The sequence below is a fragment of the Stegodyphus dumicola genome, chromosome X2 (genome assembly GCF_044657685.1).
Source record: "Stegodyphus dumicola isolate Sdum_Otavi_A_Nest chromosome X2, ASM4465768v1".
In the NCBI taxonomy this organism is placed as follows: Eukaryota; Metazoa; Arthropoda; class Arachnida; order Araneae; family Eresidae; genus Stegodyphus; species Stegodyphus dumicola.
The window spans coordinates 142,523,745-142,536,824 of NC_140781.1; the positions used below are offsets into that span (position 1 = coordinate 142,523,745).

At 29.6% G+C, this 13,080-nt stretch overlaps 1 protein-coding gene across 2 annotated transcripts in view; it reads right to left on the reverse strand.

Moving 5' to 3' along the window:
• Nucleotides 1-4,154: 4,154 nt before the first annotated feature.
• The window catches only part of LOC118187441 (proton channel OtopLc-like), an 80,147-nt gene continuing 71,221 nt past the window's right edge, over nt 4,155-13,080 (reverse strand). For both annotated transcript variants that reach the window (XM_035357658.2, XM_035357657.2), the window contains 2 exons: nt 8,881-9,061; nt 4,155-8,780 (listed from right to left, as the gene is read on the reverse strand). In XM_035357658.2, coding sequence (XP_035213549.2) covers nt 7,795-8,780; nt 8,881-9,061 — 1,167 coding nt within the window. In that variant the 3' untranslated portion in view covers nt 4,155-7,794. The remainder of the gene's footprint in view (nt 8,781-8,880; nt 9,062-13,080) is intronic.

Below are 13,080 nucleotides of genomic sequence, written 5' to 3' on the forward strand. Positions count from 1 at the left end.
TACAATAGATTGCTAAATCAATTGATAACAGGACATGGCCAATTTCCAGAATATCTAAAAAGGTTTCATGGGAAAGATATTCATTGCCGATGTGGTCAGGATGCATCTGGAGCATCTAATGGACATTACATTTGGGACTGTGCCTTAAAGAAGGAAATTAGAGGAGAATATTTTCGAAATATATCTATAAATAATGAAAAATATCTATATAGCAATAATAAAGCTAAACTAGAACTTATAAAAATTATTACCAATTTGAATAATTATGTATATTTCGATCCTTTTGGTTAATTGCTTAAATTTTTGAGTTGAATTGCATAAATTATAATGTAATTTGTATACATACAATGTATAATTTACTGAAAACTGTAAATGCTTATTGTTTGTTAAGCTAGGCAATATTTGTATTTTATAATTGTTGTTTAGGTTAGCAGTTGTCTTGAGTTCAATTTAGTCATTTTATGTTAAGAAATAGGTGGTTTCTATTCTGAATGAAGGTCGAGATGACCCGTTGGCGGCGCCGACACATCTCCAGCGGAGGATGAGATTTTGGATAAGTAGTCCTTATTCTGTTGTAGTGTTTATCCAGTTATCTTTCAGTTTGTTTCTTTTAAATTGCCGGTTGTGCCAATTTTGGCGGTACGGCTTATTTTATTTTCTTAGATTAGATGTCATAAGATCTGGTTGCCCGGCCGACCAGTCTTGGTACAAAAGCCATCAGTAAGTGTAAAACTCTTGAACACGACGTCGTCAAAATGACCACAAAGAACATATAACTGTGAGCACAGATACTCTATGAATTTAAACTGGGATATTCTTGCACGACTTGAGGCTTAAAATACTGACATTACATCTGATGCAGGTACGGCTAATAAACGCACCATGAAATTTCATGGAATACAACACCTGAAAATGAGCTTCGTGGCCACTAATAGAAACTAGTAACCTATGATCCCTGATAATCGAAGACTTTGGATGGTCCTCTCAGAAAGTTGATTACCCGCAAAGTGCCCGGACCCTGAATTTGGTCGTCCAATAATCGAAGTTTATATTTTAAATTCAAATAAATCTCATAGACTGTGTCTATCAAAAGAAAGAGCATTTAAATAGGATTCTTAACTAGCTCATAATTGTAGTGTCTGTAATTGCATCAAATTCTAGAAAAATATCCAGTATAAAAATCTACTTTCTTTGACAGGAGAAGATTGTTATCTTACACATTCTAGAATAATGTACAATTTCTATGGTACTCAGATCTTACACATTATAAGGTATTTTCTCCCTCCTTTCTGCATGATTTCGTGGTGTAATGGGAAGCAAAGTCGACGCGTATTCGAGAGGTTCAAGGTTCGAGTTTCCGTGACGGCTTTGCATAGTTTCATGTCTCCAGCATCAAAAAGACCTAATGGCTCTACAATATATTAGACTAATGCACAGTCTTGGGTTGCTGCCTAATCTTTTCTTGAAGCTAATAGAAATGATTTACCTAGTGAAGGAGGAAATGTAGAATTTAAAAGCAATTTTCGAATCCGTTGCTAAAGGCAAAGGATACTATATAATAAAAGTGCTTAAACACTTCTGCCTTTTAGACACACTTACTGAAAATAAGATTCAAATACTAATGAAAATACCGCATTTGGAATTTTTTATTTTAAGAGGTTTAAGGGCGTTCAAATAATTTGTATGTATGTACGTATAGCTTGAGAATTCATAATTCTAAGTTTTTAAAAGCTCAATTTTCCATTTGATAAAGGACTTAAAAGTAAGGTCTACCATGGATGGTATGGTGGTTACTAGAGGCAGACAGTCAGGTTAACATTAAAAGTGCATGCAAAGCTCGTTTCTCTGCGTGTGGTCTTTTCTTTTTCCTGGTGGTGAAATATTGGTTGGCCGAGAAATATTCTCAATGAGGAAGCAGTTAAAATGACCTATTTTTCGACTAATTTCTGGGAGAATGCCAAATCGTTAAATATGCCAATTAAATTCATCGTACTGTTTTCAACAGCATTTTTACATCATGATATAGAGCTTAATTCAATGTAGAGTACATCAAACAATGTTCACCTTCTTCCATTACTCCACCTTTCTATACAAACATCACTGTCATTATTCTTTCCTACTCACTTCGTCTCTCTTACAGCACCCTCATCACTTCCCTTTCACAAGGTGTAATACCACTAAGAATGTCACCTGTCAGCTTTCACAAGCTAAAAATTAAAATTCTAAACACATTTACTTAAAATAATTAAATAATAGTTATTTAATAGTACGTAAAACATGTTTTGCTAGAGTCAAAAATTCAGAAAGCTTTCTAGCTTATGAATAAAGTCTATGCTTATAAATTTGTCTATGCTTATGAATAAAACACACCATCTCATCTTGGAGCCTCTAGGCCTCATGATAACACCTAAATTCGCTTATAACAAAGCAGCCCCTGAAGTAGAATTTAAGGATAAAACTATTATATTTACATTAATTAACAAGATTCGAAATTCAGTATCAACTTGCTGCAATACACTGATTTTATTGCAACAGGACCAAAGTGCATGAACACAGTACTTACACTTGATGACAAATGAACCTATCAGTTTGTCTTTTGAAGTGCATTAGATTTTGCAATTGAAAATAAAGCCAAACCAAGACTGAACAATTCTAATTAAATTATTTTTACACTGCTAAATAAATTAATTGCTGCATAGTGATTAATATGTAACATACTCATTTTTATTTCTATAATTTTAATACTAAGTCAATGCATATTAATAGGCATCATTTAAATAGCTTCAGGCAAATGAAAATGAGATCATCTGCATCTGAGTTTACGTATACTAATTGTAACATTGATTAAAATACCTTAATTAAGCTAATATTATAAACTATTTATTATATTTTCTAACAATTAGGTATTTATTTTTAAACTAGCACTACTCACAGCCATCTGTAGCTCGACCTATCTGATGGAATGCCAAATCCCACCAAATTTGATAGGAGGGCTAATGACAACATGGGGGAAAAAAATTAGTTCCGAAAGCTACCAACAGGGGGAAATATGGTGCTGTTCTAGTCCACACAGCTAAGAACTAGACAAATCAATAATAAAGAAGAAATTTCAGTGCAACACCCGCTTCAATGCAGCAAATGAACTGACCCAAAGGGTTACAGATATTTCAGTGCACCGTAGCACTTTATTCAATAAAAGAACTTCACCGGCGACAGCATAGACCTCGTATAATGTGACCACCTTCTCGTCGATCACACATTGCATCCTGTAAGCAGTATTATCTATGACCCAGGGAGGTGGCCATGCAAAGTGGAAAAAAAGATCTTAATGACCCTTTCTTCTGTAAAGTGCTGGTGCAACAGCTGCTGTAGCGACAAACCAAAGCACTTGGGTGTTTCATCTTGCATAAAAGTTACCTGATACAGCAACTACTCCTGCTGAAATTGTGAAATGAGAAAACTACTCAGCATATTATATCTTTATGTGTTAATGGCACTGGAGTATGGTCCTCTTAGAGTAGTGTTCTCAATAAAGAATGGTTCACTGATGTAATCTGCTGTGAAGCCACACCAGTTACTTTTAGTGAATACAATAGGATTTCTTTAATTGCATGAAATTGTTTGGATGCCCTAATTCGAGAACTGAGAGTGTTCCTCAACTTCCCATAGAATTCTCCACAACCAAGCATCGTCAACCTCCACGTCAGAGCAAATACCACCCGTTTATCATAATCATGGTTCAAATTGTACTGTTCAAATTATATTGTTATCATAATCATGGTTCAAATGTTATTTTTAAAATTAATATGAAAGGTGTCCGTGGAAATTAAGTTTTGTTAATTTGTTTGGAAATCAATTTTTGTACGACCAAGAATACTTACTTACAAAAATAAATTAGAAAAAACACTTTCAAGGGTATACAAAATATAATCACAGAAGGAATTACAGGATTGGATATAACCAAGTTTAATCTGTTTATTCGTATGTCTACATTGCAAATTACATTGCTCTTTTATTATTATTAAAGCATTGTTTCTTGTACTGAGAATTTTTCAGTTTTATAGTTTAGATTCAATAACATTCTTATATTATTTCTCATATAGAAAATAACTCAGACATGAAAGACAAATTTTTTTATTTTTTTTTTTTCCTTCCAGTAACATACAAAATTAAAAAGTACCACTTCATAAATGATCCAGAGATTAATCAAAATACTAATGGAAGTTCACATAGAAAAGTTTTTTCATTTTAAAAATGAATTATAAAATGCACAAGTACCAACACTGTAAAAAAATATAAGTACTCCATCTATGACATATGGTGAAGATACAATTTTATTACAAAGAAAGCACTTTACTAATTCAACAAAATGAAAGAAACACATGTATAATACCTGATACATATTAAAAAAATGTAAATCAATAATAAACTTCAATCTATTTATCTATACTTCTAAAGAAAATAATACATACACACCCATGTATGTCAGTAAAAATGGCAATGAATGATTACATACTGTCCCTCAATACATGTGGACAAATTAATTTAATACAGTTCAATCATTAGCCATACAAACACTTTTATCAGTGTTTTAGCATTGTTTATGATTGCATAAGCTATAGTATCAAACAACTAACAATATAACAGTAACATTGAATAGCTAAAAATGAAAAGCAAGCAGCAGTTTTTAATTTAATCCTTATTACTAATGCTATGAAATGTTGTAAACAAAAATGAAATACTGCAATATAGTGCAAGTTTACACTTTTCAAATACAGAAGTTAAATGGAAGTCTAAGAAATGAACTAAAGTACAATGGAAAGCAAGACGGTAATACTTTATAAAATATTAATGTATTTTTTAAAAACACACTGCACAGCTTTCATTTGAAACATCAAATATTTAACAATATCAAAAATTTTTGAATTTTTATCAGTTTAATTTACACACACAAATATTACACTGATCTCAAAACTTTGAACACATTTAATGCAAAAATGTTACTGCTATTCACTGTCTTCCTAAGAACACTTAGCCAATAGAGATGTAATTTTAATAACACATTTTCATGCAATATAAATGCAAATCTCAGCCTCAGCAGAATTGACATCTAATATGATAGAGAAGTACTGGTTACCAGAAAGCATTTTGGAATAAGACACATTGCTTATAAATACACAAAATAGACTAAGATTACACTGCACTGGAAACAGAGGGAGAAAACCTGATGGAACAGAAATAATTAGACAATCCTGCTTGCAATGGATTGTTCTTCGTAGAGTTTACATGTAGAATTTAAGGAAACAGTAAAGAATACGAAAATATTTTCTTATGACAAAGTTAATGTAATTTAAGCATTACATGTGATTTTTGCCAATTTTACACAGCTCTGTTATACACAAAATAACAATCAAAGTGCAAATATATCTTTTTTCTTATCACTCCTCTATTCCTTTCAGTATATATTGCATTCAAACAAAGCTACATTAAAAACTATTTGCTTTCTTCAATTATACGACTATATTATAATATTCACACAAAATCAGGTCTTGTAACTTTTTTCCAAATGGCAGACAAACAAACAGTTGACTGAAATCAGAAATAATTAAACAAGTGGCATTGTGATACGACTTATTATTGTCCTAGCCCCAAAGCCATAAAACTTCAGTACAATAGGATTTGACTCTGATCTCTAAATTTGTAATGTGTTTATAACCCACATCGCAAAACTGCAAACTAAAAGGAATGTAATCAGTTTCTGTACTGGCTTTCTTCTCAACTGTTCAATTGTCCTAGTATAACTGCAAGAAGCATCCAAATGAGTAGGGTTTGAGGAGTAGCATGTATGATATACTTGGTACATTTCTATTTGAATGTCTTCAAGATATAACCATTATGTATCATATTTGAACTATTCAAGATATTTAAAATTCCTGATTTTATGATCTTATGTGACTTATATATCTTAAATCTATAGATATAGATATACATTGTATACATTTCTTCATTTCTGTGATGTAACTAGAAAATTAAAATCTGTGCTAAAAATACTACATTAGCTCTTACAAAAACATAAACATCATAAGTTAAGGACTATGTTTTGTTATGTCATCATGATTATTAGCAGATTGTAATAATATGTAAGATTCTAAACTAATCTACTCTTGTTACATGAATCACTAGTGTTTCCAAAGTATTCCATCAAAGGCAGTGTTGTACTTTATGTATGAATTAAATGCACATCATGGTTTAAAAAAAGTCATATTTTTCAAAATCTGACAGTTCTTATCAAATAAAATCACTTTGAATCCCTAAAATTACTCAGGTTTGTAAAATGTCTAGTCAATGTATTTAACTTTACTGTACAAATTCAAATGTTACAAATACTGTAAATAAAATAGGCATGAGGGCCAAATCATAAATGTTTTGAAGCATATGCAGATGGTAAATGTACACTCATGCATTTTTTCAGTTTACAATTCATCAACTTGCATTCAGGAACTTAATACTAATAAAGTTTGTTGTTTTTAATTTATAACTGGTTAAGTTTCTATCAATAAAGTATAGCTGTATGGACATCATTCTGCCCTACAAAATATTACATAAAATCTTTTATTTCTGATAAATAAACCTATCCATAAAATATAAGAATGAAATAAACGGGAATTTTAAATTAAAATATTACTTATTTTTAAAAACATTTAAGTTGTCACTATAATTTGGATTTAAAACTGAAGCAGAAAATTTAAAGGAAATTGTAGATTTTTAAGAATATTTTAGAGAACCAAGACTTGTCAAAGTTCTAGAAAGTGAAATAAAACATTAGTCAAATATATAAATGCTTTTATTGTTAGAGATATAAGTGTATTTTCATATAGAAAGTAAAATTCAAATATGTACTTTTAGAGGAAAATAAGATTCTTTAATTGCCCAGATATAATTATTATGCATGCTCTAATATCTATAATTATGTGTTTATACATAAGCAGATATAATAACTCACAGTACCATCAAAGCAATTAATTGTTCCAAGATATAAATAGGAAAGTTAACACCCATAGTACATTCTCAATTGTTTAAAATATGTGTCAGATAAAGCATTTTTCTTTTATGTTTGATATTATTGGCAATGTATCTTATTTTTCCATTTGCAGCTTCTTTAAGAAATCTAAGTTGTAAATTTTAAAATGTGAGTAACCTCAAAAACACTTTTATCATCTGTTAAAATAATATGAATAATTAATAAAAAATACTGCCCAAATTCAATTAATGTGAATCAATGTCTGGAAAAGCAGATTTTTGATTTACTGTGAACAACTGAACAATCAAACACAAAATTTACGAAGAACTACAGCAAAGAGAAATGGTTTACTATCATTGCTACTTAATTTTCAAGCTTACAGACATCATACACAACATTTATATGTACACACAATAATAATAATAATAATACAAAAATGGTGAAGCAAATGAAAACTTTAAAATACAAAATTAAATGTTATAAAAACTGTGACTAAAATAGGCACAAGAGTTAATTCATAAATGTTTTGAAACATATGCAAATTATACATGAATGTACATGCATTTTTTCAGTCTGCAGTTCATCAGTTTGTTTTTAGGAACTTAATATTAATTATGTTTGAGAAAATATTAAGTCATATTTTCTCAAAGATATAAAACATATCAACATACTGTTTTCAAACTTTTTGTAACATATCAATATATATTGCATTCAAAATAAAGCTACGTTAAAAACTACTTGTTTTCTTGCATTATGTGACCATATCATAATATTCACACATAATCAGGTCTTATCTTGTAACTTTTTTTCCAAATGGCACACAAACAAACAGTCGAGTGAAATCGGAAATAAATCGCAAGTGGTGTTGTGATATGAGTTATTATTGTCCAAGCCCAAAAGCCATAAAACTTCAGTTGAATAGGATTTGAATCTGATCTCTGAGTTTGTAATGTGTTCATAGCCCACATCGCAAAATTGCAAACTAAAAGGAACGTAACCAGTTCCCGTCCTGGCTTTCTTCTTAACTGATCTATTGTACTGGTATAGCAACGAGAAGCATCCAAAATGAAAATGGTTTGAAGAGTAGCCTGTATGATACACGCTAATGATGTTGCAAGTACCAGAAGTGTATTGTCATCAGTTGTGAAATGTCCACCTATAATGCTGAACATGGTGAAAAGATACAAACCACTCTGTGCTACAATTAGAAGTATATGATCAAGTTCAGTGTCTTGATTTGAGTTGTATTTTAATTCTCGAACTTGGAGCAATGCTGCAGCAACTGCTATGGAAGTCAGAAGGTATAAACTAAGCTCAGTAATTCTAGCTTCCATTATTGCTAGAGCTTTGTAGTTTGGTTTATTAATGAGAACAAAAAACAGTATGATACTGATAATAGACAACACAAGAATTAAAATACCAGTGAACAGGCCCTTGTTAGCTTTAGTACAATCAACCTGGTAATACTGCCTTTGAAGAGCACTCAGAGAAGAAGTATTGCTAGCAGTGTTGCATTTTATATGTTTCTGCTTCCCTATATTCTTCCACATGATATATAAAATAGCTGCACAAATAAGGCTATATTGTATCGTACAGGGGAATAAAAAATGACTTGCTTCTTGTACAAGTTCTCCCATTATATTGGATCTTCTGCACTCAAAGATAACATGGGAAATTTGCTCATGAAGTGAACGTTCTACTCTTGTGTGATTGATAGGTTGTTCAAATAAAGAGTTGGTGAAGTTCTCTTCAGTGGCAACTAAAAATCAAATTTACATCAGAAAATTAGTGGGATAAAAGGAAATTTAAATTTTTAATAAAGATTAAATTAAGTTATTAATGGGAAACTAATAGTTTACCTTCAGCCACTATATTCAATGGAACAGATGAAGACAACGGCAATGTGAAATTAACATTGATCAAGGTTAATATCCCATGTTTAGTTTCTTGAACTAACACATGCAACCAGATGCAAAGATTTGTGGCTATCATATGCATGAGTCCAAATCTTGCCAGGACTTTGTATTTTTTTATGCAGACCTGCAACAAATTTGAAAGAAAATGTTACCAGTTAAACTAATTTCCATTATTTTTTAGGCAAAATGTTTAGTAAATTGTTCAGTTAAGAAAAAAAGAACAGCATATATATTGTAACGAAACTATGAATGAATGAAATATTTTAAATGAATGCTTTTAAGCTTAACAGATTATATTTCTATCTTATAGTAAGTACAAAAGCAACAATTAATAGATAAAAATAGTATAGCTCACTAGAGGTATTTATTTATATTTTTTAGCTTTGTAAATATAAAGACATTTATTCAAATATTCCTTTCCCTAGCATATATTTTCCTTTAGATTTTTTAGTAATGGTTGCAAACGTTTTATTTACTCAATAACCCTCTCAAAAATAGATATGACACATAATTTTCCCTGCTCAAGTTTTCAAGCAGTAAAATTAGTAAATTGTGTTGTGACTTATCTCATTTGTCTGACAGTAACATCAGAACAATCCCATGAAATACACGTTGGCAAGGAGTGCAAGACTGCACCTGTAGTTCAAAAGAGCCTTAGCACCATACAGGTGACAGAACTTTACTCAGTTCTGCCCTCCACTTTTGATGCAGAGCACCCCGGAGAGACACATTTGAGGGTCTCTCACCCCTCTTCCTCTACCACCAACCTCTGGAGAGGACGTTTGGCTAGCCGCATATTTAACAGTTCCTCCATGCCACATGGACACTATATATTTACAAACATCCATGCCTTCTCCGGGATTCAAACCCATGCACTTTGGTACTGCAGTCAGCGTCGCTAACCGATATCCTGGTTGGGTAGCAAAATTAGAAAATAAAATGATATCACAAGAATTCATATTGTTTAAACAATAAACAATATTTATACTCTACTATTAATTTACCCATGGTGTTTGTTTAGATAAAAATAAAACAAAACGCATTAATATTATCATAATATCAGGTTTTAAAAACTGACAGACTTGAAAATATATTTCTATATTTTTGAGATAAATGTAATCAAATTTCTTAAATGCAACAGGAATTTGGTTACACATATTTTCATATAAAATGACAATGTAATTTGCATGTTCTTTTTTTAATACTGTTTTGCTTTAAAAATTCTGCAAATCTATGTTCTATTCAAAAGAAATAGGTTTTATTCAAAATTAAGCTAAAATATATTTTTATGTGATATTAACAGAAAGAGAATTGTTTAAACATTACACAATAAAATCCCTATTCACAAGTAATCAAGATTTGAAATTTTTATGTAGTTTTAAATTAATATATAAATAGTCTGTAGTGAATTTACTAAGCTATAATATTCAGTTTTATATGCAAAAAATACAAAAGTAAAAAAACAAATACAACATGAATTTAAAAACTGCAAAATTATTAGAAAATATAAAATAAAAATTAAAACTAACGGGAGCAGTATTATATATACTACTCCCAAACACTTAAATATAAGACATAAAACTCTTTGTTTTTAATGGCATTTTCTTAAAATGTATGCTGAAACTTTTTTAGACTAATATTATAGGTGAAAATCTTTCTTTGTTTCTTTCATATGATTTTCTTCCACTCAGACTTATTTTATGCACTTTAAAAATCTTTGAAATTAAAAAAAAAAAAAGAAGAAGAAGAAGAATTATTACACCTAGACATTCATTTATCTGGACATTTATGACATTGCTTACTAGCAATATATAGATTTTTTTAACAGTGCCAAACTGAATGAACTAATAACAATATACAAATCCATAGCATTAGTTACAGTATTGACCAAGAAAAATTTAATATCAAATATGACACGTAATGATAAGACATATAGTAACAAATAGGATATACAAATTGATTTTCATTCCTGTATATGCTATGAAAATCCCTTGATAAAACTCTATATACATATTTCAATTCTTCAAGGTGAATATCATAGCAGAGTTTTGAATTATATATATATTTTTTAATTCTTTAAACTAAATTTACCACTGAATAGCATTTTATTGCTTGTTAAAAGTTCTAAGCCTGAAATTCTTTCATCCTTGTATATAGGAATATAGTGAAAAATTCTAATTTTTCAACTTCGCTGCATCACAATTTTTAAATTGAAAAAATGTACAATAAATGATCTAGCCCAAATTCATTTATGAAGCCATGCAAAACTCCCTTATACTATTTTAAATACTTTAAAAAAATGTAAGAAAATTCAATTAAGAAAGATATTCATAATATTCAACAGATTCTTGTGTGAAAAGTAAAGATAAAGTGTTAAAAAGTCTGAATTTATAAAACTAATTTTTCATATTATTCATATTACATAAAAAAATTATTTCATGCAAATATATTCTTCTAAAAATTACGATGTCAACATTACCAATAATTCGGCAGTATTATTCATATGTATGCTCGATATAAAGTAGAAAAATTCATATTTAGAGATAAATGATTGTATTTAACATCTATTAAAATGACTTGAAGAGTTTTAGCTGAATATAAACTGAATTTGTTACTAGGTGCTCACAAGAAAAGTGATTTCCTTGTCAGTTTAAATATTGAGCTTGACAATTTATACAACACACACTGCACTTTTTTTATATAAATTATAAGGAAAGAAGTAAACACATATTTCTTATTGAAAACCAACTGGGCAGAACATGAATATGCACTTTAACTATGTGCTGTATGTCTTATTTTTAAAATTATTCTACACAGAAATGAAATTAAAACAAAATTATCAGTTTTCAATAATTCTCTGAACATTTTTGCAAATTTTCATTAAAAATTAAAATACATTCAAATACCCATGCAGTCTTATATTTTGACAGAAATAATTATATGAATTTCATAAATAAAGAAAAAATAGCAAAAAATAGTGTTAGCTGAAAAGGATACAATAAGAAAACAGTTGCAAAACAACATATTAAGCAAAGAATGTGTTATAAACAGCCTTCCATTAACTGAGAGGAGAAAAAGAAAATAATAATAATAATATTCAAGAGATCAGATCAGATTAAAAATATGTGCTCTTTCGTATTTTAAATCCAAATAACATTTTTTCCAAATGTTCAGAAATTACCTTTGTACCTATTTATTATTAAACTGCAATTAAATTTTATAAACTAAATCCAAATAATTTATTTTGGTACATAAAATTCAAACAGTCATAAACTTTAAAATTATGCTTCATAACAAAACATAAAACTTCAGTTGATAATATTAAAAGATTTTTAAAAAAATTAATAGTGTTGTAACTGAATATATAGGAAATGTATAAAGTTTTTACAAAAACAGCATAGTAGATAAAATAATTTTTACACTTTTTCACGTTAATAGCAGAGAAATTATTAAAGATAACCTACTTAAACATTTTATGTTTGAAGCTGTAATAACTGCACTGAGTGAGTGAGAGCACATGCAAGCATTATATTATTATTAATCCCATCACAGCCTACTTGGAAGAAAGCATTGCTGTGCACTAAATAATACAAAAGAGAATGTTTCCTTTTATACAAAAAAAAAAAAAAAATGAATTTTTTAAATGTTATCAGAAAACTGAGACTGTGCAAAGATGACAGTTGAGAGAGTTTTATACTTTGCCTCAGAGAAACTTGAAAGAATGGTACGTGATCTGAGAACAGGATGATGCAGCAATAAGAGAAGAACCTCAGATGAAATGTGGGCTCTGTTACAGCCTTTGAATGCATATACCACAAAGCCAAAATTATGGAATCATATTAGACACAGCTTGTGCTCCCTTCCCCCACTAAAATAATATCCACTGTTTGTTTATCTATTCTATAGCATTGCAGATGATGCACTGCTGCCAATTTCTGTCATTTTAAAATATCTATACATTATGCCACTTAAAAAATGCATAATTGCTATTATTAATGTTCCTGTTATTAGCATTCAAAGATTGTAAATATTTTTGGGACAGCCTATAGTAATATTGTATTTATTATCAAAACAGTCACATTGTACCTTCTCTCCTATATCATTTTCTCTTTTTAATATTTGCATTTAAATAATAAATTTGTC